This window comes from Talaromyces marneffei, chromosome 2 (genome assembly GCF_009556855.1).
Source record: "Talaromyces marneffei chromosome 2, complete sequence".
In the NCBI taxonomy this organism is placed as follows: domain Eukaryota; kingdom Fungi; phylum Ascomycota; class Eurotiomycetes; order Eurotiales; family Trichocomaceae; genus Talaromyces; species Talaromyces marneffei.
The window spans coordinates 790,701-817,343 of record NC_072349.1 but is presented as its reverse complement, the minus strand read 5'-3'; the positions used below and the strand labels follow the sequence as shown (position 1 = coordinate 817,343).

The window sequence follows — 26,643 nt, the reverse complement described above, 5'->3', positions numbered from 1 at the left end:
GCCAACAATGCACCAGTAGTCTTTCCATCAAATAGAAGTCAAACTCACACCTCATGTAATCGTTAGTTAAAGTTACTGGGATAAGCAACTTCATACGTCGGCATAAACTCCTCCTTGATAGACCTCAAGCTCACAAACCGCGAAAGCAAGTTTGCGCTTCCAGCCTTGTCGTTTGTGCCACTTGCACGTGCTCCACCGAAAGGTTGCTGCCCGACTACTGCACCGGTACTCTTGCAGTTGATGTAGAAGTTACCTGCAGCATTGCGAAGAGCATCCTCGGCAAAGCGGATTGCCTTGCGGTCTTGTGCGAATACAGAGCCTGTGAGGCCGTATTCGCTTGTTTGTTCGATCTTGGTGCATATATCAGCTAGGGAAGAGGAAGAGGCGTCGTCGTAAGCGTAGAGAACCAAAATAGGTCCGAATAGTTCCCGGGAGAGGAGGGGATGATCGGCGTTCTTGGTCAAGTAGACGGTGGGCTCGATGAACCAGCCCTTAGAGGAGTCATAGTTGCCTCCTGCAAGTAACTCGAGCTCGGGGTCTTGCTTGGCTTCATCAATCACCTTTGTAAGTTTGTTGAAAGATCCCTCGTGAATAACAGGTCCACAGAAATTGGTAAAGTCGGTTGGATCGCCAACTTTCAAGTCCTTCACTTCTTCGACAATTTGTTTCACAAAGTCGTCTGCAATAGACGAAGCGACGTATGCTCGGGAAGTGGCACTGCACTTCTGACCCTGATACTCAAAAGCGCCACGAACGGTTTGAACAACGGCATTCCGAACATCGGCGCTTTGATGGACAAGATGGAAGTTCTTGCCTCCAGTTTCACCGACAATACGGGGATAACCCTTGTACTTGCCCTCGGCAACCCCAGTCGCGATCTTTCCGTATAGAGACCGGAATACGGTTGTGCTACCTGTGAAGTGGAGAGCTGCAAAGTCGGGATGATTAAGCACGCTGCTGGTTACTTCCTCCGCATTGCCAGGAACGAATTGAATGACTCCTTTGGGTAGGCCAGCTTCCAACAGAATTTGGTGTACAAGATGACCTGATGCGATAGCGGATGGTGATGGCTTCCAGACAACAACGTTGCCCATCAAAGCGGGTGCGCCGGCCAAGTTTCCTCCGATAGCTGTGAAGTTGAATGGACTGATGGCGTATACGAAACCTTCGAGGGGTCGATATTCGAGGCGACTGCAAAACATATGTTAGTTAAAAAAAAAGCCCCACTAATTCCCTGTTGCGAAATACATACTTCCATACTCCTGGAGAATTGTGAGCCGGCTGTTGTGAGTACACTTCCTCCGCATACTTTACACCGAATCTTGAATTTCACGTTAGTCTATAATCGTGATCATCACAGAATATCCAACGTGATATCACCAACCTGAAGAAATCGCAAAGCTCTGCTGCCGAGTCAATCTCTGCCTGCCAAGCATTCTTTCCTTGACCAACCATCGTCAATGCCATGATGTCGTAGCGGTATTTTGTGGAAATTAAATCCGCTGCCTTGAGGAAAATACTAGCACGGTCTGACCACGGCATAGCAGCCCAGTCACCGCGTGCGGCGAGTGCAGCTTCAATGGCCGCTTCGACATTGGCTTTGGATGCCTCAGAGTAATAGGCGACCGGTTTGTGGGTTGCCGGATTCAATTGTTCTGAAGTCTTGGTGGTTGTGATCTACACGAAGTCAGGATACCGTCAAACCTTCAATTTTCTTGATTATCATACCTCTTTGCCTCCAATCATCAAGGGAATGTTTCGAATGTTGGATTCTTTCAATTGAGCGAGTGCCAATTCCAGTCCTCGACGGTCCGGAGATCCAGGGATGTAATGTTTCTATATAAGACACATTTATTAGCACCAAAAATGCCGTCACATCTTCCAGGACACCAGCGTACATTGGGCTCATTGTTGATTGTTGGAATCTTGAAATTGGCATAGCTATTGAGACCCCGCACACCGGATGGTGTAGCAGAAGGCAATCTGCCAAAGCTCGTTGAGCGCGCCGAAAGTCTCGTAGCGAAACGCATGTTGTATATCTTGTCGTTCAAGCTATAGTATTCAGCGACCAGAGATGAAGAATAAAAAGAATTCAAGTCATGATCAGAAGAACGAACGATAAAAAGAAAAAGTGACCGGGATTGCAAGCTGTCTGGGCCGGTGGGTGGCGCCGCGATAAGCCCTTATCGCCCCACCATAGCTTGCTGGAAACCGGCCCGGTCAGCACATGTCACGGGGTTTGCGACCGGCTACAATTGGTTTATTTGCTCTTCTAATACACTTCTATACATAGTACGTCTGTACTTCTGCACTTCTACTCTATGAATCCCCCCACAATGTTCTTGTAGACAGCTCCCTCAGCCATTGTCTGCTGGTCGTCGACCGCCTTGGCTATGGCAGTCTCAATGTCATCTTCGCCGCTCAGGATTCCATACCGCCCACTAGTGTCCGGCCTGGCTAGTAACTGAGCAATCACTGCAGCGACATCCTGTCTCGATATCTCCCCTTCTAGAGCTACTTGCTCCGGATGGATACTTAGCTTCCCTCTGGCTGGCAGATCCGACAAACTACCCGTCGTCACATGTATCGACTGAAAGTTCGGCGGCAAATGCGTCTGTCTTCTCCGCCATGCAGTCATGGCATCTAGGAACTCTTCTGCTTCAAGCTTCTCCTTTTCGTACACAGGAATTTCGCCTTGTCTCGAGTCCGCAATGTCATTCCACATTTTATCCGTCATTTCTGTCTCTCGCTGCTTGCGCCGACTGCTCATATAGGATATCATGAGGAATTTCGAGATTTTGGACGAGCCAAATGCCGCAATGATCATCTGCTTGACAGCGATCCTCAATTCTTCGCAATCGATAGACCTCTGAGATCCGCCTCTGCAACCGGTGCCTTATCGCGAGAGTTAGTCGACTAACTCATGAGACATACGGCAGACTTACCGGCCATCCAAATAACATAATTCGGATCAACGCGATCCAGCAACGCGCGAGCAGAGTCAACCGTGTCAATCTGCTTCAAATCCGTAACAAGAACCTCCACGTTTCCTTGCCTATTGCTCTCGCGAAGGTTCAATATGTCGCCGCGATGAATCGAACTGTTGGTAAGACTGATAATGTCATATCCGCGAGCGATTAACAGGCGTGTAAGAAGCAAAGCTACTTTACAGTAACCTCCGAGTAGAAGGACTTTTGGGGCAAGCTTCATTGTAAAGTTCATCGACTGATCCCGAAACATCAGTAATAGCGAAATGATTTCAAATGCCGAAGCATCACAAGAAGTGACGATCGTAAAATTCTAAAACGGCTTTATCCTGGCATATGACACATGACAACGTCAAGTGGCGTGCAGTCGTAGAACTTAAATCAGAATAAGCTTATATACTGGGCGGAATTATTGGCGAGGAAGTTGTGGTGGTTGCCGAAACCCTAAAACGCTCGGGGCGCCAGTCACGAATTACTAGAAGAGGAAAAAAGATTTCATTCTATGATTCTATCTCAACATCGATAAGCAGAGAAAGCAAAAAAGTAGTTTCGTCTCTAACAAGTTTTCATAAACTTCAACGCGTCATATCTCATCTCACGTAAAGCAGCTTCACGTAAATGAGCCTTGGTTCCAACGCATACCCTCACGTTAAGCGATCCATGTCACTGGCTCTGGAGAACCATATTCACCGACAGATCACACTATTCAGCAGTAGCAGCCGGCCAGAAAGCCCATGCAACAGCCATACAGGCCTTGATAAAACCCGAGATCCACAACGCGCTCTGCATTTCGGCGTCGCTATGGCACAGCCAGCCGCCGATAATAGCGCCAAGCACGATTGCCACGACGGACCCCATCCTCCTGTTGCGCTTCAGGTTTGCAGTGACGCCAGATACGAGTGCTGGGTCAGATGCAATGTCAAAGTAAACCGACGTCAGCACGACGGTCGGCAGCTCATTGAAGCCCATGCCGCGGCTGGCAGTAATCTGGCCACCGAATTGAAATGCGAGGATAGCCAAGGGGATCAACTCGAGAAAGAGAGTTCCACTGGTTGGCTGATCAGTTAGAGAGTGTGGAATTGACCCAGCTTGAAATATGGATGCAGCAACTAGGACGAAGAGCGCCTGGATAGCAAAAGACACCGTCAAGGTCCCTCTCCTCCGATTCCCAGTGGCCCGTGAAACGGTAGCAAAGACAAACGAACCAACTATGAATCCGCAAATTGATGTGAGCGACTTCAACCAGCCATATGGCTTGCTTTCGGGTATTCCGGACGTTCCCAGTCCAAGGAATACGGTATTTCCAGTCTGCATGCTAATAAAGCAACCGAAGGAGGCGTAGATGACTCCATCGCAGAGACCGGTTGTCAGGGAGCAGATGATGAAAATCAAATCGGCGTGTTTTGTGCTGACTGTTTCCGCCCAGCGGTTTGGGAACTTTTTCTCGTCAGCTGCTTCCATGAGGTCCGAGCTGGCGTGCCCTCTAGAGGGAAGCACGTTTTTCTCGACTTCAGAAAGCCCTGCCATGAAGATTTTCAAGAAAACGAGCTAGGGATGAAATGCTAATGAAATAAAGGAGGTTTAGTAGTGGAATTTTCTCTTGATATTGAAGAAAAAGTTCGTAAAGAGTAGGGGGTTTCCTCTACAAGAAGAACATTTTGCAAACCACCATTGTCTCTCTAGATTAAATGAGACCCGCTGCTGCATCGGCGACAAAAACAAAAGCCGTTAGTAACATAGCAGGGAAAGCCATGTAAAGTGATATTAATCATCTCAACGTGCCTTGTACGACATGAATCCGGTATCTACACTCATTTTTCAGTCTTATTATCTCCCGATACTAATGCCGACTTGCAGAAACTGATAATTAAAAACTCTTGAGATGATAATCAAATACGAAGTTCTGCATGTCCAAGGCAGTTCGATGTCCGTACTTGGCAAGAATCCTTCTGTCTTGGCTCTTTCGGGGTTTTTTTTGGCAAGATCTCCGCGGTTTGCTACGGTTGAAGATTTGCATCTGCACTAGCATCCGCTCACCCGTCTTATACATGCTTGGCGGCTTAGCAAGATATCAAATCGTGTAGATCCTATTCGATACCCACCCCTGAACATCCTGAGCATCAACAACCCTAACGACCTTTTGAGACCTTTTGCCTGTTCTAGTCCTTGGTTTGATGACCACAATGAAAAAAAAAAAAAACCTCTCGTCAACTGCAATGCTACGTTCTCGTAAATGCAGGAAACGTCACTAAACAAGGGCCAAAAAAACAGATCATTATGCGAGAGGCGTCGCCAAGAAGGCATCCCCTGGCTCGTTTTCGATGTTGATGCCCGTGCCGAGGAGCTGGGCATATGCGCCGAGACCTGCTATAACCCACTCGTTTTATTTTCCCGTTGGTTGGTGTGTGTCTCGTCGTTCTAACTTCATTATCTATCGTGGAGGATTGTAAAGAAGACATAAGCGGGTCTGTCGTAGTCGAGGTTGTTATCTACGTGCAGGCGTTATGCATAGACAAGACAGGACAAGACGACAAGACGTTACTTTGCCTGTCGTCGTCGTGATATGATCCAATTGCCGGCGTTGCTCGTCTCACAAGGTCCTACCAGGTGTCGAGGAGAAGTATGCTGCACACAGCCTCCTTGTCCACAGTACAATGAATGAAGTCTTCGAGATGACTGATACTTCGGAGACAATCAGTATACATTCAAGGCTCTTTTTGCTCAAGTATTATGTATTGCTTTAGTAAATATGCATATAAATCTGAGTCTCGTCGTGAATCAAGACGCATGTCCTCCGAAACAGCCAAAATCTATCGAGACACTTGCCATTCCTTTCCAGATAACACAACGGGAGTTATCGGTATCTAGAAGCATAAACTGAGGGGTCTTCATACATAGTCAAGGGCCAAAAAGATATTGATTTGGCTTGGCACTGTCCGATAATATTCTGAAAGATCTTGAACAACCTTGTCACTACGCCCTTATTTTCCTATCCCACCCTCCCAATCAAACGCCAATACCCATAGACAAGTCAGATGAGAACGGTCGAGACACTATGCAGACATTATCAAAGGAGGGAAATGTCCATTTTAGGGTTACACTCATCAACAAAACTCATCAAGAGGGGGCCGGAGGATGGAGGAAGATATCCCGACCAACAAGTTGTGAACAATCCAGAATATCCATGAATGCTGTCTTATACGCTCTTGAGACGGCGTTTTTCCGCAGCATGAAAAGGTATAAAGATGGGCAACTCACCACGGTTTCTCAGGTGACCTTATCGTACAACCTCAATTTCTTTTGATCCTATCTTACGAACTTTCTTTAAGACTCCTTTATATCCCTCCAGTTTCATTTTCACATCTTTCTCGTACTTTTCTACATGGCTATCACCATCACTCTCGGCCCCAATGGGCAGTACCAAGTCAACGGCGCTGCAAACGGACTGGACCATAACCTGGACTTGGTGCCCATCTCTGGAGCAACGAAGCTCCGACGCATGCTCAATGAGACAGACGAACTGATCGTATGTCCGGGTGTGTATGATGGGCTATCAGCACGTATTGCTATGCAATTAGGGTTCAGTGCTATGTATATGGTGAGCCTCCAACTCCTAGTAAAGAGGCTATGAGAGTATATAGACTGACTGTCAATGTAGACCGGTGCAGGTACTACAGCATCACGACTGGGCATGGCCGACTTGGGTCTCGCTCAGCTTCACGATATGAAGACCAATGCCGAGATGATTGCAGGCCTTGATCCATATGGCCCACCTCTGATTGCTGATATGGATACTGGTTATGGCGGTACGTCCTTCTAGTAACTAAACCATCACATTCCCGTCAACAAATACTAACAACAAATTTCGTCATATACAGGACCCCTCATGGTCGCTAAATCCGTCCAGCAATACATTCAAGCCGGAGTTGCCGGCTTCCACATCGAGGACCAAGTCCTCAGCAAACGCTGCGGCCATCTCGCTGGCAAGAAAGTCGTCAGCAAAGAGGAATACCTCATGCGCATCCGAGCTGCCAAGTCCACCATTGACCGTCTACACTCCGACATTGTCCTAATCGCTCGTACCGATGCCCTACAACAATACGGCTACGAAGAATGCATCGATCGCCTCAAAGCAGCTCGTGACTTGGGCGCTGATGTGGGTTTATTGGAAGGTTTCACCTCCAAAGAGCAGGCGCGTCAGGCTGTTCAGGATCTAGCCCCCTGGCCAGTGCTACTCAATATGGTTGAGAACGGCGCGGGACCCGTTATCACAACCTTTGAGGCCAAGGAGATGGGATTCCGGATTAATATTTTCTCTTTCGCCTCATTGGCGCCTGCGTACCTTGGCATCAGGGCTGCGCTGGAGAGGCTCAAGACCGACGGTGTGACGGGAATACCGGATGGTCTGGGACCGAGGAAATTGTTCGAGATTTGTGGACTTTCGGAATCAATGAAGATTGATGCCGAGGCTGGTAATTCGGCTTTTGTGAATGGTGTTTAATTTACATACGGGGAATCGTCGGAATAGTGATGAAGACTGGCAGTAGCGTTATCTAGCATAAACTGGGCTCTGATGGTGTTATTCCTTAGACTTACCATCGAGTTAAGATTTTAGAATGATCAATAAATTAATGTTCTTCAATTATAAATGTCTACCCAACGAGGTAGTTTACTACCCATACGACCGGCTTTACCTAGATAGGCTATCACTAACAAGCCTTTCAATCATTGGTAGGATCATGCCCCAGTTGGCTTTGGCATCGGTGGAGGTCTCGGACAAATAGTCGAAAGTGGTACCTTCTTCACAGCAACATCAACACCATCCATGGCATGCCGTCTCTTGATTCCATATTTGCCAACTGTGACTCTCCCTGCACATTCCTCCACCGTCGAGAAATACCAAACCACCACCTGTGAATATGCCTGACAACCCGAACTTGCATCACGCGTCATTGTATCGCAGCCGTGGCACCACTCCTGCTCCTGTCTCTCTGCATCGGCAGACTCGTTTGTACGGCCCGAAGTTGATATAATCCTTCCCTTAGACTTGGGAACGGAAACCGTGTCGGGGTTTTGGTAGAGGTATCTATGATAGGGACAGCGAAGATCTCTATGCCGGACGTCCTGCAACGAGGGCTCGGGGTTGTGACAGGGCTTGTACTCTTGCGTGTCGTCGCATAGGTGTATCATGCTACGACGACATTTGCATGTCTCGTAGAAGTAGACCTGGGTCTTGCACATATTTCTCCAAGACTGTCTGACAGATGTCGTCCTGTTTATATCCTGGAACTGTTTTCGTTCTCCTCGTGTCCAGTCGCGGGCTTTCAACAGTTGACCACAATAAAATCAGATGGAGTACTTACTGCAAAACCAGGGTTTCAATCAATATGTTCCAGATCCTGTTTCAAAGAGTTTGTTACTTGTACGATGAATCATCGTATTCTGTGCTTTGAATCACCCTCGCTTCCAATCTCCATACTGTCATCGTGCGTCATGTTTTAGTGTCATCCGATTCATTGTCTAATTGAGCATCTCATCATTGGAACAAGCCAGAGTCATGATCTCCCAGGGCGGGGGACGAGGCTGAAATGGTAGATTAGACGGCTTACTTTCACAATCTCACAAGAAAATATATGCAGCTCGCTCCTAGGCACAACCAGTCTGACTATTAGATATCAGAGATATATTTATGGAGCTAGAATTGCGTTTTTAAGTACTAGTTGGCTGCTATCAAAGAGTAGCTATGGGTGTTCAATAGTAATCTAGGCATCTGGTTGATTCCGAGCATCACGAAGAGGCCTCAGCCCTTTCTCCCTTACTCTAACCACCGTAGATTTAAGCCCCTCAGCTTGATCCCAAATACTCTGTACTGTAACATGCCTCACCACGTCCTCCGATAACGAGCCTTGTTGCGCCGTAAATCCAACTTCCTTGGGTTGTCCAGGCACCAAGACAAACGAATTCTCATCAAAATACCCAACAAGACCCGAAGGATAGTCCAGCCAGGTATACAACGACACAGCCTTTGTTGCCTCGACTGTAAATTTGCCGGTTGAATTATCGTATGACAGTTTGAGTCCCGGATCAACTAATTTTGCTTCGTTTGTGAATACCGGAGTGAAGAAATTTTCATGGGAAAAGCGTGTTGTTACGTTGCTGTTTGGCAAGTGTCCTGTAGCAGACAACGACAGTATGAGGACAGCATCCTTCAAATCCGAAATCGACAGGTCATTGATATTCGTAATCAGAATATCAGTTATGTTCAACGGCCCGACGTCAAACGCGACAGAGGAAGGTATTCCCGCATTCTTTTCCAACGGCTTTCCACTCAGATCATACCAAGTCATACTCACCGTCCCAGACACAGACTCCCACAAATCCGACGTGACCGTAACATTCAGCTGCCCCGTCGTCGAATTCCAGTACGGCGCCACAATCACAGGCTCAAAGATATTCTTAGCCACATAATGCAACACCTTCCATCGTCCATCATACTCAATACCGGCCCACGTCGGCGCCTGCCAAATATCCTCTAATTGCCAATACAACGAACCCAACTGACGCTCCGGATGCCCACTGCCACGCCGATAAAACTGAATTTGAGACTTGTACATATCAGCCTGAAACCGCTGCGTTGCGAGACACCAAGCACTAAAGTTCGCAATCGGGTCCGTTTTCGATGGGATCGGGTAGTACCGTTCAACGGCAATAGTCATTTCACCCATCCCTTTGGCGCTGAGGGTAGTATTCAGTGATAATCCTCCGGGCGGGTAATGATGGTTTCTATGCAGAATCACAGAGCTATTGAATTGCAGATCATCCTCATCGTAAACGGCTTGTCGCCATGTCTGCAGACTGGGCATGCTATGGAACCCGAATTCGTTGGCGAATCGATTAACGGGGTAGTGGCTCATATCAAATGCTTCAGCGCTGTTGTAGTTGTAGTAATCGCTATCACCGTAGTATTCGCCTGGAGTCACGTTCTGGTATCGTTCTACCATGGGGACAGCTAAAGAAAAATCGATATTGGTATATCCATTCCCAGTTGAAGTCGGTGTGTAGCTGATAGAGTGAGTGTTGTCGTATACCAGAGGAAAAATCGTGCTGATGAACAGTTTTTCATACTCGCCGACATATCGGGCATATTCTTCGGGATAATTCTCATATACCTGAAGCAGTTCCAGACTTTCCAACTCGTTACCTCCAGCCCAGAGGGCTAGTGAAGGGTGGTGGTTCACTCGACGAACATTGTAGGCTACTTCTGCTGCGACGTTATCTAGAAAGACCTGATCAACGGGGTAGAGTGCATCACCGAACTGGAATTCGCTCCACAAAAGCACTCCCACTTCATCTGCGATATCGTATATGAAGTTAGGGAGATAGGCACCGGATGCCCATACTCTGAGCATGTTCTGATTTCCTTTGACAATAGAGTTAAATAACCTTCTCATACGATCTTCAGTGACTCGCGGCCAAAACGCATCGGGTGGAATGAAGTTGGAACCCTTTGCATAAAATTCATGGCCGTTGATCTCGAAGTGCCAGTTTGCTCCCGGTGCGATTCCGAGAGCGAGTTGAGCATGGGTGATGTTGGTCTGATTGAGGACAATCGTTCTAAAACCTGTCCTTTTCGTGATCGTAGCCAAAGTTTTGCCGTTGTTGTTAACAACATTGATAGTGATATAATAGAGATTCTGGTCTCCCATGCTCGTCGGCCACCATAATTTCGGTACATCAGCACCGACGGTGGTGATTCCAGATATACTGTTCCCAGAAGTTGTCACATTCGTCAACGATCCTGACGCAATTGTCGTCTGATTCTGGGCGTCTTTGATCTCGACAGTCAACGACGCGCCCTTCGGCAAACTACCCAAGTAAACTATGCTTGCATTGACGACCCAGGGCCTGGTTTGGTCTGGAGGCAACCAATTCACCTGTCCTTCGCGATGAATGTCAATGTCCGTATTTAAAACATAGACACCATCATTCGGCTTGAATTGAACCAGGTAAGCAGGCTGCCATGGCCCAGTTGGTGAAAAAGCTGGACCCCAATCCCAGCCGAAATCGGATTGTTCTTTCCGGATGAACCATCTATTGTCAAATTCAAAGAGTCCCTGGATGCCATCGGGCCATGCTGTGAACCCGTTAGCCGAGTCCTCTTTCACTTACACATACTGTGCGTGGTTAGTATAGCACTCACTTTCTTGCCCCGGCTCATTAGCAATTGCATTCGCAATTTCTGGCGCACTTCTGAAATGGATACTAATGACTGGGTCACCCTTGCACGACTTTAGCGCACCGGAAACATCGAATTGCCATTGACGAAACTGATTGTTTGCAGTGCCTACAAGCTGGCCACACAGCTCGATTGTGGCAAATGTATCCAGCCCGTTGAACACAATCCAGGAAGCAGAAGCATCATTGAGCCTGAAGGTCGTTAGTTAAGCTGATTCCTTTAGGGGGCTACTTACTAATGAAGATTGAAGAACATACAATCCCTTGACTGGATGACTCGTATATGTCCAGTTCGACCAGGCGATCCAGCGAAGGTCAATTTCATTTGTTCCGGCGTATCTAGTCGCGAATCTTTATATCAATTGCATATTCGTGAATCAAGGGATAGATACATGTATCCCAATCTCTCCGGAACTTACGGATCAGCTAAAAACGTTTGTCGTTAGTCTCTCATGTCAAACGTAAATTTGGATGCATTGATTTACTTACGAATCACTCCAGCAGCATACAAATCCAAATGCACCTGTGAAGGCAAAGATGCTGGCGCGGACAAATTGCACTCCTCATTCTTCACCGTCCAGTTATCCCCGCTCAGGTCGATAACGCGTTGTGCTAAAGTCAAGAGGGGAAACCCTGCTGCCAGCAATATTTTTTTTCTCATCAACATAGCAAATGTAATGTCAAACTGGCTACTAGCCCTTGAGCATCTAGGTATCTAATAATATTCCACAGAGTATTTCTCCAAGTGGGGGTCCGGCAAAGGTATTTAAGCTTAACCTTCCACCCTTGTGCATACAAATGGAATGCGGCAAGCGACTGAGCCCTACCTAACCGGTAAAATGATCGACAAACCAACAAAGCTCGGTGTCCACAAAATTGTCCGTCTAGACTCAATCGCGCATTATCTTTAAATTTCCTGCAATTGCCTGCATGTTATACAGATTAATTTGTAGAGTTGTCCCTTCACAGGATGATCACAGATCTTGAGCCCACCCTTCCTCGAATTGGAATTCCGTGTTATGTAAACGGAGTGAATGATATCAATTGATCAAGACCCGACCCTGTTGGTTTGTTGATCAACAACAACAACAACAATACTTGAGCTAGATAGATAGGGCTTGGTGTATGCTCCACGTGAGATGATTTTGGGAACAGAATGCGGGGATTTTTGCCGGTTACAATCTTTTCCTGGCTTAAAAGGATATATGTATGTCTCGGAGAACCGTCCAGTTAAATGTGCCTGTGGGTTTCTTGGATTGATACGACCCGGCTTCTATGTTGGAACACCATATCCGGAATCACTTCTGAAGAGACAGACTATTCCAAAAATTTAAAAGTCATGAAACTGGTTAAATATCTTCGAGAGACATACAGTGGTACTTAGGTGGTGTATTATATGTTGACCTAGAATCTAGTATTTCTACACAGCTAGCTGGGTACTCCAGGTATAGCAATGGCATCTCATTCAGACCACCATGAAATAGAATTGAGTGCATATTAATTAAGCTGTTTGTCAACCATGACAAAGAGAAAGGACCAAGACGGGCTAATATATATATCTATTATATGGACATGTACCGCAGTAAAGGCCTCTCAGCACTTTACACTGATCGCGCCCATTTGCATCCCTGCCGTACCGCCGGTAGGGGTAAACGTAAACTGAAGCACCGAGGAATAGGAAGTAGCCGTATAGGTGAAGGTCTCCTGCATAAAGACGGCGAGTTTGTCCGGTGGTGTATTATAAGTCACGCTTTGAGAACCCATTGAAGCAACCAGAGACACGGTGGTAGCGCCTCCTCTCCACCAGAACGAGACGGTGTATGTGGTCCCCGGGTAAGTGGCTACTGTCTGAGTGATCGAATAGGTTTGCGGGCTGCCGCCGACATACCATAACAGGTAAGGTGTAGAGTATGCTGCGCCACTAACGAAGGTGATTGAGGATCCGGTACCTGCGGTCGTCCAGCCAGAGAGAGAATGTGCGCCGTTTACCGAGAAACCCGGGTTCGTCACAATGTTGGCGCCGCAAGTCGCGGTTGCGGTTGCAGTAACTGTTTGGGTGGTCGAGGTTGTTTGGGTGGCGGTCACATCAATGATTGCTGTTACTACTGCTGTATTGGTTACAGAGACGGTGCTGGTGACTGTTGTTTCGACGACGGTAGGCACCGTCACGGTCAAGGATGAGGTGGCTGTGACGGTCAAAACGTCCGTGACCATTGAAATGCTGGATTGCGTGGTGGAAACAGTGACATCCGCGGTGGCTGTAGCGGTCTCCTCCAAAGTCACTGTGAAGGACTCAGTATTTGTCAGCGTTGTGGAAGCCTCAACGGTTGCAGTCAAAGTCTGGTCCGTTGTGACATCTACAGTCGCAACAGTTGTTGCCCAGGAAGTGATTTCGACCGTTGCAGAGTCGGTAATCGTAGCGATGTGGTCCTGCGTGACAGTGGCTGTAGCAGTGGTTGTTTCGGTCAATGAGACACCTGTTTCAACTGTAGAGTAGACATCTAGAGTCGCGGTCGACGGGTCGTTCACGACATCAGTTACAGTGACCATGCTTTCAGAACCAGTAGCAGTAACGGTCTCGAAAACTGTAACAAACTGTGTAACGTAGGGCAACGAGCCTCCAGCAGCAGTGGGATAGATGGTCGTTGTCTCAGTCACAGTGACAACTTGGGTGGATGTCTCGGGCTGGAGGTCCAACTCGAAGCAGGCACTGGATAGTTCATCGGACGAATATGTGGCCAGAGCAGTCGGGGTAGCAATACTGGCAGTTTGTGTGAAAGTTCGCTTCAAAACAGATTGCATAGGGACAATCGCCGTAACTGTCGTGGTTGATCCTTCAGTGACAATGGCGATGATGGTCGAAGTAACGGAGTTGGTAGAGGTCGTTGTGGCGGTATTTGTCACTGTTTCCCAATCGCTATGCAGAGAAGGAGAAAAATATGTCTGAGTCGCGGTGACATCCAAGGTGCTTGTAGCAAAAACTGTGTCAGTATAGGAAAGTACCAAGGTTTCGGTGTGGTAGTTGGTCAGGGTTTGTGTTGAAATGTCAGTCAACGTGTTGTAGACGGAATCCGTCACGAATATTGTCGCGTACTCGGTGACGGTGTTGATGAAGGGCTGAGTGATGGTTTCAGTAGCAAATTCCGTGACCGTGCCGGTAGTCAAGTAAGTAATAGTGTTTGTGGCCACACTGGTGAGGTCGTCTACGATGGTTTGAGTGACTGCATTAGTTAGGGCAACGGTGCCGATCACGTGGGTGACAAGTGCTGTCTGGACATTAGTGTAGGTCACTGGAGCACCGTTGCGATCCGTGGTGGTGATGGTCACGTAGTCGGTCTCCGCTGGCAGGGTGGTGGTGAATAGGGATGTGATGGTACTTGTAAGAGCAGCGACTGTCACGGTTGCCGGTTGAGTGATAGTCGTCACATCGGTGGGAATATGGATGAGATCTCGGCAAAAGCCAGGCCCTTCAGGCAACGACTCAATCAGTTCAACGAGATCATCCTCCAAGTAACAGACGTCGTTGTCGTCGTCGTCGTAAACGGTGTCGGGGGTTGGCAGAGCCACAGTACTGGCGACCAACGCCAGCAGCAAAGAGGGACGCATTATGATATTTGTAAACGAGTGAACGGCTTTTTGAAGCCCAAAATGAATGAACGACCAAATGCCTCCACAAACATAATCAAGAAGACGGGCAGAGCTTTAAATATTATCTACGTCTAATGGCGTCGGCAAATATGCCTTCAATATGGGAAGATCCACTATGAAATAGCCCTGAATGCGCATTGATTCGCTTGTCGGGTACGATGACTGAACAAGATTCAGGAACGGCGCCGCTAGTCACGTATTGTGGAGAAAGCTTAGATGATTTTAATTTATTTTGCAGAGGAGTTGACAACTTGAAATTATAACTAATGCTTAGTACATGTTCACCTTGTGGAGGAAAGGGATGGAGATTGCACACGAGTGTTGGTTGGCCTAAGCGCAACGCAGTGGAAGTGTTCATAGAACCCGAGCCCTAGGGGTTCTAGGTCCTCGTGACTCGCTGGGGTTTCTGGGACGCAAAGTGAATTGAAGCAATAAATGTTAACTTAGTTAACTAACTAGTTTTATACTCAGTAACTAACTTTCAGCCGACACACAATCATACAATCGCTTCCGCGGGATTCATATAGCATTTGAGAAACCAAGTATACCCCGGTCAAGTATGAGTGGTATATTGAGGTCCGGGACACATGCATTCTAAAGATGTAGATGTAAATCCTTCTCTTCAACGGGTGCTGACTTCCTCCAACCTGCATGAAAAGTTATCGGTCTATAGGGACATCCAGTTGCTTTGCTAATGCCGTCAAGGAGGCAGTTCCATTTCTCCAATGGACTTCTAACAAGTCTGTGGTCTCTTGGTACAGGTAGGTATGTCCCTAGTCTGGGCGTAGTAGTCAGACTTTCCGAGAAGAGAGACCAGACTAATTAATTAAACATCCTGCATGGGAACCAAGAAAATAAGACTCAGGCTTGGGAATGCTATAGGCCGGGCCAGATATTTGTTGTTGCCTATATCAAAGCTAACCGACGTACTCCCTCCACAGATTCGGAGACATTTGTGAGCGATGCCCGATACATGCATGTCCTACATGAAAATTGCCTCCTTATATAAGCTAGATGTAACGGCGTCGTTACCCCATTGCATGAAAATCCAACATTAATTTGAGGCTAATGTGGGAAGAAAGGTAACTAGTTATAGGTCTAAGCTAACTAACAACCAAAACGAGGTTGCCTGACGCGGACTCGTCTACTGTATATCTACTACATCTGGTAACTTCAACATTCTTGTCACCATCTAGAAATCGCATGTTTGCAAATAATACCTAATATTATTGTTTTTGCACTTTCTAAGTCACCCCCAGAGAAGAAAAACAATTGACAGCTTTACAAAATGTCCTTTGAAATCCAGCCCCAAACATCAAATGATGTACCAGAAGCCTTTGCAGCAGCGCGAAAAGCATTTACCAGGTTTAATAGCATGCTATTCAGCCCATTCCCACTCTCGGCGGAGTCCATGGATGTCTTAGCACAAAATAGGGTTGAATCCTTCGACAAAAACCCAAAAGCAAAGTCTTTCAAAGCCGTGGATCGCGAGACCGGCGCAATCATTGGAGCCGCAAGATGGAGTATCCACCCAGACGGCGATATTATCGAGAAAACCGTGGAGGAAGAGAGCAACGCCGGAGTCAAGGCTTTCCAGGTGCCTGAGTTGCGTGAAGATGTCGCTCGCGCATTCTACGCGGGGCTCCTGGAGGGAAAACGCGAAATAATGGGGATCAAAGAAGCTGAAGAAGATGGGAAAGTGCTCAGATTGAAGCCAAGGGTGGATTTGGAATCTCTCTTTACGCATCCAGACCATCAAGGCAAGGGGGTTGGGAAAGCGTTGTTGCGGCGGTGTATCGAGGAAGCTGAGGAGTTGGGCTTGGTTGCGTATCTGGAGGCGACGGAGGAGGGACAGCCGCTGTATGAAAAGTGTGGGTTTGAGCCACTGAGAACGAACATTTTTGATGCGAAGGAGCTTGGTGGTGAGGGAACGCACCAGTATACGGTATGACTTTGTCTTTGTCTTCGCATATGCCCTTTTCGAATGAGCTCAGTACTGATGACATCCTAAGTATATGATAAGGACGCCGAAGACGAAACCTTCTGACGCTGCAGAATGATAAAACGACAGCTAGGAGAGTATATTAGATAATAGCATGAATGTGCAAGGAAACGAAGTCTTTAAGGTAATGGAAAATTCCATTCTGTATAAGGCTGCAATGGTTGTGTATTTGAATCGAAACAGAAGCTCTCGTCATTTAATAGTCCCTCTCAATAATACGAAAACCCGCCTAATCAAATTAAATATCAATTTATGCCGAAAACTCAATTCCGGCAACAAGAAGACCCTTTCTCACCCCCGGCCGTGACATAATTCTGTTATACCACGCCGTAAGGGCTGGGAATATCTCGATACTGATTCCTGCCTCTTCCGCAGCGACCACAAACGGGACCTGAGCGATATCTGCGATTGAGCTGTAAATCATCATTAGCATTTCAAGCCCAAAACATAATTCAAGAATGTAAAAAAGAAGAGAAAAAAAAAAAAAAAAAAAAAAAAACACACACACACAATTTATGTCCCACGAGATAATCCCCCGTCTCCTTCAACCTCTGCTCCAGCGCAAAAAACAGCCCCGTCGTCCTACTCCGGAACCGATCAACGCTATATGTGTTCTCAGGCGCATCTTTCTTATAATGAACCGCCTCGTCATGCGAGCTCGCCACCCTGGTCGCACCAAAAAAGAACCAATTCATCGCTTCGATGTCTTCAGCTGACCGTCTCGGGAACGAAATGGTGTGGTCTTCCTGGTCATATTCATTGACCAGATACTGCGCAATCGCGCCGGTCTGGTCGAGAGAGACTTTGAAGCCGTTCGGGTGGATGTCTGTGACTACGGGGAAGTGGCCCTTGGGGCTGATGGCGTGGTAGGTGTCCTTGTCCAGGGAGGTTGGATTGCTGCGGATTTCGTGGTGGCGGTAGGTGAGTCTACAGTCGCATTCATTAGTTTGGGGGGTTGGCGAATATAGAGACTTTGAGGATGGGCGTGGGAATTTACTCAAGCTCGTTGAGGATAATGGCAATCTTGGCTCCATTGGAGGAGCCCGGTTTGTTGTAGAAGTCAATGAAGCCTCGCGGCTCGGCGACGACGCTCATTGTGGCTGGTATGCCTCTTCCTAGGTAGGTGTTTTGGAAGTATGGGAATAATTAATTATATTTCATCGTTGAAAATGTTGGCTCGCTGGAGCGATTGAGTTGGGTTGTATTACGACATCGAGAAATCCACGCTGAATTTATACAGACGAACACGGCCATCAGCCAACCATGGAACCATTGCGAGTGTCCCCGCACGACAGCATCATACGTCGTGGAGAGTTCAGCCCGTCGAAGATCAAGCTCAAATAGGCTGAAGCCATCGCCGTTTTGGCTTTCGCACGTGCACTCTCTATAGGGCTGGACATGTAAGTAGTTGTGAATTAAATATTAAACAGGTTCCTTGCCAGAGAACAAATGCCAAGCTTTGCCCAGTTTGGCCTCCCGTTGCCTAAGTTAGTTACCATCATCAGCTGATGACATCGGAGCAAAATCGAAGTGGCGAAACCCACGTGTACATTATTAGTGTCTTTTGGTGATCGTGAAGATGGAATTTTCGGTATTTATACGAAGTCGCATGGAGATCTTATAATTAATTATCTTAACAACGAGGTCGTCCGCATTGGTAGTTAGAAAAGCATTCATGATCCGTTTGGTGTTAGGGCTAAACAGTGATCAGGCTAGTTACGGTAGGGCCGAGACCATCTGGTAGAGGATAGAGGTAAAATTAGTACTTATATATATACATATATAAATACATATATTTACCGGATGATTGGTTATAGAAATGCTATGGCAATATCGTGTTGTATAACCTTGCTATATTTCTGTTCTATACACAGGCCAGCTTCATGCAAATCGAATCAATCCACCCTAAAACAGCATCCAACGCCATCATAAACATGAAAACCAAAGCCGGGATGGAAAGATCTCTGTTTTACAGCCCCTTGATACCGCCCTCGTGATCATTAATATTATACTCATTTGGATACTTCTCCAAATGTTTCCTCAACTCCTCGCGCTGCGCCTCCTGCTCCTCCGTAAGTTCCTCATAAACATCCACAAACATATCCTTTAGGGGAGGCTTCTTGTCGCGCTCAGCGGCATTGAACTCCTTCAAAATTGCCGCGCGGAGATCCGCTCGAGTCTGTTGCTCGAGCTCTTCATTCCATGCGCCCTTATTCTCGAGCCATTTTCGTAGACGAATGATGGGGTTGTCGCGCCGTTTCCAGTCTTCGACTTCTACGCGGGCGCGGTAGGTAAAGCTGTCGTCGCTGGTACTGTGGTGAGAGACACGGTAACTCATTGCTTCGATCAGAATGGGCCTGCCGCCATTCTCTAAAGCCATGCGCCGTGCTTCCTTGGTTGCCTCGCGAACGGCAAAAATATCGTTTCCGTCGACACGGATGGTGTCAATACCATAGCCAATTCCTCGACTGGCGATTCCGTCACCACGGTACTGTTCTAGTGTGGGTGTGGAGATTGCGAATCCGTTGTTTCGGCAGATGAACACAACGGGACATGAACGGGTCGCCGCCATGTTCAACGCAGCATGGAAATCGCCCTCGCTAGCCGCTCCTTCTCCAAAGTAGCATGCGACAACGCCAGCTGGGGTATTCGGGTTTTGTAGGGCTTGTATTTTCAAGGCATATGCGGCGCCGGTCGCCTGTGGAAGTTGTGTCGCCAGGGGCGAGGAGATTGTAAACTGAAACCCAATTAGACCTTATTTTTTAGCATGTGGTACTTAACTTACTATACGGGGATACTCTAGCCCATAATGAACGGGCATATTCCTCCCTCTTCCCGAATCATGCTTATTCGCAAACAACTGAGCCATAAACTGCTTCATCGTAAACCCGCGTTGCTGGAAAACACCAGCTTCTCGATATTGACAAAATACAACATCATGATCCTGTAACGCAGAGGCAGATCCGACAGCGATACCTTCTTCTCCCGCCGAGACCTATTAATATAGCAGTCAGTCCCGTTCTATACACGGCCCGTTGACCAGTGACACGTACCATATAAAAACTCAAACGACCTTGTCTCTGAGCCTCAAACATGATGACATCCATTACATTCACTTTAATGTAAATGTCAGCTTCGTCCATTTTAATGCACATATTGCCGAGCCAGAAACGGATTGACATACCAGTCAACATATTCTTATACCACGTTATCACCTCCTCCGTCGAGACATCCGACGGCTCGTGCTTCGTATCAACAATAACGCCATCGGAATCCATCACTCGATACGTGGGCATGGCAGGCAACGACGACGGCCGGGAGAATGCCATTTCGGATGTGAATTTACTGTCGACGGCGCCGGGGAAGCGGACTCTACACAGAGTAACGGATATTAGTAAAATGAACCCGCATCAACCAAGAAGTTTCTTTTCTGGGCGAATAATTGACATACGTATCCGACCCTGGCCTCTGCGAAATAGAGCTTTCCCATCGTACTGCAACACGTCTGAAGCGAGAACTATGACGGTTTAGTGAGCGGATGGCGATCCGGCTGCCGGAGAGGAGAGAGGCCATTGTGACGGGTCAGTGTTTGTATGGTATAAGCTGAAACATCAGAGAGCGCTCAGTGGTATGGAATTGTTAAATGGTGTAATTTTGCAAGTAAACAGAAGGGGATGATGGTGGAAAAACGAGGTGTTGAGTGAATGAATGAAAGCAGGGCAGAGGGCTCGGTTGGCGTCGGCGATGAGATAAGCTGGTAAAGGCGGGCGGCCTTTGCCGACGCTGGCCGAGATTTTCTTTGATGAGGGAGGGATATTTCCGCTCAGCTACGACTGCCGTAGAGTATACTAGTTGTAAATAGCCATAATATGTTGGTGACAACCCTGGAAGTCTCCAAGATTCATTCATAGCAGTCCTAAAGATGCTACTTACTGCCGAAATATTGAGCTAAAATACAAAAAAAATGCAACCAACCAACCAATCCTAAAAATACAAAACTCCTGCTTATCCTATCCATGGATAATTGTCATGCATAAAAAATACAGTAAAAGCTTCATTATCAACCATGAAACCGTAAGGAGCTATTTCCCAACTTCAACAACAGAACTGAGAGCCTGCTGAGCGAGCTTTTTGTTTCGCTTCACCAGTGCCGCCAGTTTCTTGTCAATAGCATCAAATTCCTTCCGAGAACTTTCCAACTCTCGCTGCGACTGTTCAATAAAAGTGCGCAGTTCCTTATTCGACATACCGAATACATTGTCCATTTCGGGAATGATGGGAGGATATCTAGCCGACTCGGGGAGTTTATGGGGGTGATCGGCCTCGCCCATGGTTGGACCAGATTCGGATGGAGGATCTAGTGCAAACTGGTCTTCAGCGCTGACAACTGCTCCACCAGCAGCAAGTGACATCCTGGGACTTGGTGGTTCAGAAAGAGCGACACCAAACCGTCCCGGAGTCAAGAATAGCGCATCAAGTCCTCCGTTCATATTAGTCGTATCCAAACCCGGAACGCTTGTCGAAGGATATTCACCCCAAGTACCGGCGTCCACATGATTTTCCAACTCAAGATAGCGGTCTTCTTCTTCGTCAGACAGATGGCGCAACACGCGACCCTTAGGCGTGATCATGCAGCGAACCTTCAAGTTGTCAACGCCATGATTGATTCGGAGTGGCTGGCCGCTAAGCAAGATCTTCTTGTTCTCTTCTGAAATGTACAAGGGCAGCTTGAAGAACTCATAGTCATCTGCCTCACACTTCATGTCGGTGCGCTGGTTGAGGGGCGGGGGGTTGAAAAGTGGATGACTGTTGAGATCAATGTCACCTTTACTTTGCATTTGAGCCAACAGGACATGAAGAGGCCCTGTTCGTTCCAGGAACAGATCCTTGATTGAAGTACCCGTAGCTTTGGCGTCCTCAATCAACTGCGCAATAGTGTTGTTCGCCCTCCATGGTTCGTCGACCGAAGGCTCAGCCGCATCCACTTCCGGCGCGGGCTTGCTGACATCTGGGACTTTTTCTGGCGAGACTTTCGGTTTCTGAATGCCTACATCAGCGTTCACTTCTGTCTTTTGCGTAGCAATATTCTCAGCATCAGAAGGTTCCTTGGTAGAAGCAGCCGGCTCAGAAGGAGTAGTAGGCGGCTTCTTAGTCTTGCGTTTGCGACCGAGAATCGGAGCTTGGACAGGTTCCTCAGCAATGGCTGTCGCTACCTCTTCTTTGATGGCTTCCTCTGCCTGCTTTGCCTTCATTCTCCGCTCTTTCTTGGCTTGGTTCTTTGTCATGGCACGAACAGGAGCGGAACCTATTTTGCTGGGAGGTGGCGAATTTGGCCGTGATACAGATGCGGATGTAGTAAGCTCGAAGTCAGAACCCACATCGCCAGGCGTGTCAGGTCGGTCCACTGAGGAAACACTTGGGCGTCTAGAGCGGACTTTTGCCTGAACAACTGAGGACAATGACGGCACTGCCGAGGGTGGAGGTGGTGTCTCTGTCTTTGGCGTGTCTACAAGTCGGAGGACTCTTGGCTGACGCGGTCCAGAGGAATCGGAATTTCGTGAGATTCCAGTCTGCGGCGTGCCCGGTCGTGAGTTGGCCGCAACGCTTGATTGTGCCAAGTTCGCAGGAACAGCGCTGCTAGAAGCAGGGCTTTCCTTTACAGGTGACGCGGTTGCCAACTCTTCCAACGGCATAGAAAGATCAAGCTTAATAGGCTTGGGCTTTTTGCTCTGGGAACCTTTAGCTACTGGTGGTTTGCTATTAGCCGGCTGCTCTGGTGGTGCTGTGACATTGGGCTTTCTCGCCGATCGTGCCTTGGGAGAGCCTAATGAGATATCTCCAAAGTTCCGAGTCTTCTCAACCTGCACATTTTCATCAGAGGCATCTGGAACCGTTGGTGTCTGTCGTCGAGAGACACTATCCAATGACTTTTGCAACGGAGTCCCACGTCGAGATGCCGGAAGACCGGGAGGGCCGTGAGAAGGAAGACTGATAGAGAACTCTGGGCTCTCCAAATCTTTTTTATCTGAGAAGAAAGCTGCCGGTGGATGGCCGTGTGGAAGTGGAAGCCCAGGAGGCAGAGACGGGGTGCCAGAACGAGAATGCTCTCGTGACTCTTGGGTCAATGTCGGTCTAAATGCATGTTCCAGTCTGCTCTTTGGTCTAACATTCAGAGGGGGGAATTCTTCATCGTCGACTATAAAAAGTTAGTGTAAGTCCGCAAGCAGTGTCCTCGCATGTCAGAAGTATGGTCAAGGCAAAGAACGGCAAAAAGCAATCGGCTGCCATCGTCGGGGAGGTCAAAAACAGAAAGCACAGTCGCATATACAATACAATGGTAGGGTGATTACAAGGGTATCCGGGCTCAATTAAATCAAATACTCAGCCAGTGACCAACAGCAAAAGGTCTAGGACATTATTTGTGAGAATTTGGTTTCAGCATATTGACTCGTCTTGTATTCAAGACAGGACAGGGAGGTCTTAACGTACATAACCGCTTTGATCACCGGCGAATGCTGAATGTAGAACAAGCCAGTGCAGAGAAGCTTGTGGAGGCTGGAGTAAATAAATGCAAGTCACCAATGGGGAATGAAGCGACGCCAATTCAAAACATCGAAAATAAGACGCAGAAACAAGAATAAACCCGATTGAAACGCCAAAAACACACCCGGGCCGTTTCTTTTGAAGGGCCATTGTCACAAATGCTGGCTGCTGTGGGAAAAGGGAACATAATGCAGAAAAAACAACGATAGGGAATGAATCACAGAGAACCACACAACCATGAGGCTTCATAGCGGCCAAGCCTCGCAAAAAAGAAATGAACATGTCATGATAAATCGAAAAACGGCCATACAATAAGGGAATATTTGAATATGCAATGCGAAGGGAAAATTCAGGTCATCTCGAAAATGAAGAACGATGGCAAGCCGATTTCTCCGTCAAGACAAGGGGGAAGTACAAATATATGATGCCAATCACCACCGATTGAATCCGGCACCGTACATCATAGAGGGATTGTACCCACCTTGCCCCTGACTTCCGTACAGCACTTGCCCAGTCGAACCAACACCGACTTGATGCATTCTCGCCTGCAGAATGCTCGGGTCCGCAAGATCTACTACACCGCCTCCACCGGAGGAAGTGTTAGCGTGTCTGTGCTTCTTCCCCTTCTTCTTTTGCTTCTGTGATCCAAAATCGGAGAGAGCACCGTTTTGGGATCCATAGAATGCACTGAGAAGGCCAGTAGCGGGAGTCAGGGGAGGGGGGGTATGGTGCTGTTGAATGAAGGGGAGTAAGAACTCACGCTTAGCAGATTCATGACCTTGTAATCCACCTGTTCCAGCTGATACACCACGACCACGAAGTAATTCGCGCATAAGGTCTGGATTCGCCTCTTGCTTTCCGACATTCGAACCAAGTCCAAGATTCGTGTTTGAAGTAAAGCCGTGACCCTGTGCAAACATGCCGCCACCGCTGATAGGAGGAGTACCGGCCGTCTTCAGACCCGGAGGGGGCCCTTGGACGCTGCTGGTGTAGAATGGACCTTGTTGAGGAGCAGGAGCGGCAAGTTGACCAGGGTTTCCGGTCTGCATGAGGTTTTGTTGACCAAATAGCCTTGTATTGGATGTCTATATCCAGGGTTAGTAAAAACAAATTAGATCGAAAAGATACTTGTCAAAACACTTACCCCTGCTTGAGAAATGCCGCCTTGGAACAGACCTGATCGAGACTGAGAAGTTTGGTCAAACCCAGGATTCAAAGAATCCACAAGCCCAGCTTGCTGGCCGGTACCTGATTTCAGAAGCATAAGTTGTTGTTGCTGAAGAGGAGTCAAACTCCGATTGTTCATGTTCAGATTGTGGAATTGATGAGAGATAGACACAGGAGAACCAATTAATGAATTGGCATTCGTGGTTTGTTGGGAAGGAGGTTGAATCGCACCGTGGGTATCGCGATTACGAGAGACTGCACTTCTTGATGGATGCACATCGTCCGGTTCGCCACCCAGCTGCAGGCTACCACTCTCTCGATTTTCGTCGTCCGCTGCGACTGATTGTAACAATGATTGAGTTTCAGCCTCTTCTTTGGCACGCTCCTGCTCGACTTTTTCTCGCATCGCTCGGCGCTTTGCCCCACCATATGGATCAATCAACGACGGACCATTTTCTATGTACTTCAGATCATCATCTGACAAACCATCGGTCGAAAATACGAAGCGAAATGTCGGGGAGTTAACCGCATTGAGAAGCGACTCTAACAGGGTATCCTTGACTGGTGCCGGTTTGGCCGAAGGCGGGCTTTCAGAAGGCGCTTGAGTCGGTGCAACAGCTGTAGCCGGAGCGGGGGCTGGGGTTGGGGGGGCAGGAGCGGGAGCGGGAGGGGGAGCAGGAGTAGACTTCCGTGATTCTTGAGCGGTGGGGAAGTTCTTCTTAAGTTCTTCACTTTTGGCCAGGGGGACATTTGCAGGTTTCGGGCTTGGTGATGAGCGGCTACCAGCACTGAGCCGTCTAGCACGATTGATAGGTGCGTCCTTGTTTGCCCAACTTGCAGACGACGGAAGAGCAGGGCCGTCTGGGAGGGGTTTTGCGCCTTCGTCCTTGCTGCCCTGTCTACGCATGGGTTGAGATTGCAGAGGTTGAGTGAAAGGTCGACTGCCAGCAGTTGTCGCACCGTTTGTGTAATGTGGTCTTTGCGCAGTATTCATCGAAGACAAATCTTGCCTGCTGTAGCTTTCATTATCGTCACCGGTTTCGTGAAGGAATGTACAATTTCGGTTATTGCACTGTTCGTTTCGGAGGAAAGACGAGCAGTATTTAGTTGTTCCGTATTGCGCTCTGAGAGTGAATTAGTACTTGGCACGGCAGAGAGAAACAGAATCAACAAACCTGAGAAGTCTATCGCCGTTTGTCGAACCATCCACAGCGGCGATGCAGCTAGCTGCATCAGCTTTTCGCGAGAATGTCACGTAGACGCCAATTCCCTGGTTGGGGTTACCGCCTGGTTTAGCTTTGCTGACGACGATTTTATCAATTTCGCCATATTGGCCAAAATACTCCGGGCCACGCAACGTCTGTAAAAGTTGTCCTTCGTCCCGAATCGTGGGATTTAAACCAATAACGTAGACAAGGTTCTTTTGAACAACTCTAACACCAGCAAGGTTCTTTCGACTGGAAGCCTCGATCTCTCGTTTTTCCGCTTCCTTTTTCTTCGCGGCGGCCGCTTTTCGATGCTTCAGTGCCAAATCGGCTTTGAACCTAGAGTAAATAAAGCTGAGTTACATGCTCGACAGGGGTGAGGAACGGGGGAAACATACTCATCTGCATCGGGCACTTTATACTGAATAGTGCTTTCATCGTAAACACGTCTGCAGTTGGGACATCGGCCTTCTTCGCTATGAGTTTTGATATTATTATAACAAAACTGACAGATCTTAACGGGTCAAGGCATTAGCGCAAACTCTAGATGAAAAGAAGGGCAGAAGGCGAAAAGACGACAAAGAACATACCTGATAGCCGCAAGGACAAGGCTTGAAGTTTTTGTCTGAAAGATCAAATTCTTCGATGCAGAGTGGGCTGTCAAAGAGAGGTCAAAGGGTTAGCTTAACATCTTCACGAGTCGTTGTCTGGATATAGCTCTTACCAGAACTCATCATCGTCGTCAATGACGGAGTCTATCTGATTGCGATTTGACATGATAGGCGATATGTTGTGAGTTACGACGAAAACCGATTTCGTACGCCGTGTTGAGAAAATAGAAGGAGGCCGTCGCTAG

At 47.8% G+C, this 26,643-nt stretch overlaps 10 protein-coding genes across 10 annotated transcripts; 2 read left to right on the top strand and 8 right to left on the bottom strand.

The window, feature by feature from the left end:
- Positions 1-62: 62 nt before the first annotated feature.
- EYB26_002642 (uncharacterized protein) lies at positions 63-2,030 on the bottom strand (the record flags this gene model as incomplete). The annotated part of the gene is made up of 5 exons (XM_054261947.1): positions 63-1,191; positions 1,253-1,321; positions 1,385-1,677; positions 1,729-1,836; positions 1,899-2,030. The coding sequence occupies 5 exons, from the start codon at positions 2,028-2,030 to the stop codon at positions 63-65; spliced, it is 1,731 nt and encodes a 576-aa protein (XP_054117922.1).
- Positions 2,031-2,314: 284 nt separating this feature from the next.
- Positions 2,315-3,210, bottom strand: EYB26_002641 (uncharacterized protein; the record flags this gene model as incomplete). Its single annotated transcript, XM_054261946.1, has 2 exons — positions 2,315-2,895; positions 2,946-3,210. 2 exons carry the CDS (start codon positions 3,208-3,210, stop codon positions 2,315-2,317), a joined length of 846 nt encoding a protein of 281 aa, XP_054117921.1.
- A 479-nt stretch (positions 3,211-3,689) lies between these two features.
- Positions 3,690-4,448, bottom strand: EYB26_002640 (uncharacterized protein; the record flags this gene model as incomplete). Its single annotated transcript, XM_054261945.1, has 1 exon — positions 3,690-4,448. The coding sequence occupies one exon, from the start codon at positions 4,446-4,448 to the stop codon at positions 3,690-3,692; it is 759 nt and encodes a 252-aa protein (XP_054117920.1).
- Positions 4,449-6,369: 1,921 nt separating this feature from the next.
- EYB26_002639 (uncharacterized protein) lies at positions 6,370-7,488 on the top strand (the record flags this gene model as incomplete). Its single annotated transcript, XM_054261944.1, has 3 exons — positions 6,370-6,585; positions 6,646-6,793; positions 6,866-7,488. 3 exons carry the CDS (start codon positions 6,370-6,372, stop codon positions 7,486-7,488), a joined length of 987 nt encoding a protein of 328 aa, XP_054117919.1.
- Positions 7,489-8,749: 1,261 nt separating this feature from the next.
- Positions 8,750-11,889, bottom strand: EYB26_002638 (uncharacterized protein; the record flags this gene model as incomplete). Its single annotated transcript, XM_054261943.1, has 5 exons — positions 8,750-11,121; positions 11,188-11,414; positions 11,481-11,573; positions 11,642-11,648; positions 11,712-11,889. The coding sequence occupies 5 exons, from the start codon at positions 11,887-11,889 to the stop codon at positions 8,750-8,752; spliced, it is 2,877 nt and encodes a 958-aa protein (XP_054117918.1).
- Positions 11,890-12,815: 926 nt separating this feature from the next.
- Positions 12,816-14,828, bottom strand: EYB26_002637 (uncharacterized protein; the record flags this gene model as incomplete). Its single annotated transcript, XM_054261942.1, has 1 exon — positions 12,816-14,828. The coding sequence occupies one exon, from the start codon at positions 14,826-14,828 to the stop codon at positions 12,816-12,818; it is 2,013 nt and encodes a 670-aa protein (XP_054117917.1).
- A 1,330-nt stretch (positions 14,829-16,158) lies between these two features.
- Positions 16,159-16,930, top strand: EYB26_002636 (uncharacterized protein; the record flags this gene model as incomplete). Its single annotated transcript, XM_054261941.1, has 2 exons — positions 16,159-16,815; positions 16,883-16,930. The coding sequence occupies 2 exons, from the start codon at positions 16,159-16,161 to the stop codon at positions 16,928-16,930; spliced, it is 705 nt and encodes a 234-aa protein (XP_054117916.1).
- A 192-nt stretch (positions 16,931-17,122) lies between these two features.
- On the bottom strand, positions 17,123-17,967 carry EYB26_002635 (uncharacterized protein; the record flags this gene model as incomplete). The annotated part of the gene is made up of 3 exons (XM_054261940.1): positions 17,123-17,285; positions 17,383-17,799; positions 17,870-17,967. 3 exons carry the CDS (start codon positions 17,965-17,967, stop codon positions 17,123-17,125), a joined length of 678 nt encoding a protein of 225 aa, XP_054117915.1.
- Positions 17,968-18,841: 874 nt separating this feature from the next.
- Positions 18,842-20,445, bottom strand: EYB26_002634 (uncharacterized protein; the record flags this gene model as incomplete). The annotated part of the gene is made up of 5 exons (XM_054261939.1): positions 18,842-19,609; positions 19,658-19,867; positions 19,926-19,987; positions 20,057-20,244; positions 20,324-20,445. The coding sequence occupies 5 exons, from the start codon at positions 20,443-20,445 to the stop codon at positions 18,842-18,844; spliced, it is 1,350 nt and encodes a 449-aa protein (XP_054117914.1).
- Positions 20,446-20,954: 509 nt separating this feature from the next.
- EYB26_002633 (uncharacterized protein) lies at positions 20,955-26,564 on the bottom strand (the record flags this gene model as incomplete). The annotated part of the gene is made up of 7 exons (XM_054261938.1): positions 20,955-23,068; positions 23,897-24,500; positions 24,560-25,706; positions 25,758-26,126; positions 26,186-26,301; positions 26,378-26,444; positions 26,512-26,564. The coding sequence occupies 7 exons, from the start codon at positions 26,562-26,564 to the stop codon at positions 20,955-20,957; spliced, it is 4,470 nt and encodes a 1,489-aa protein (XP_054117913.1).
- Between the last annotated feature and the right edge of the window lie 79 nt (positions 26,565-26,643).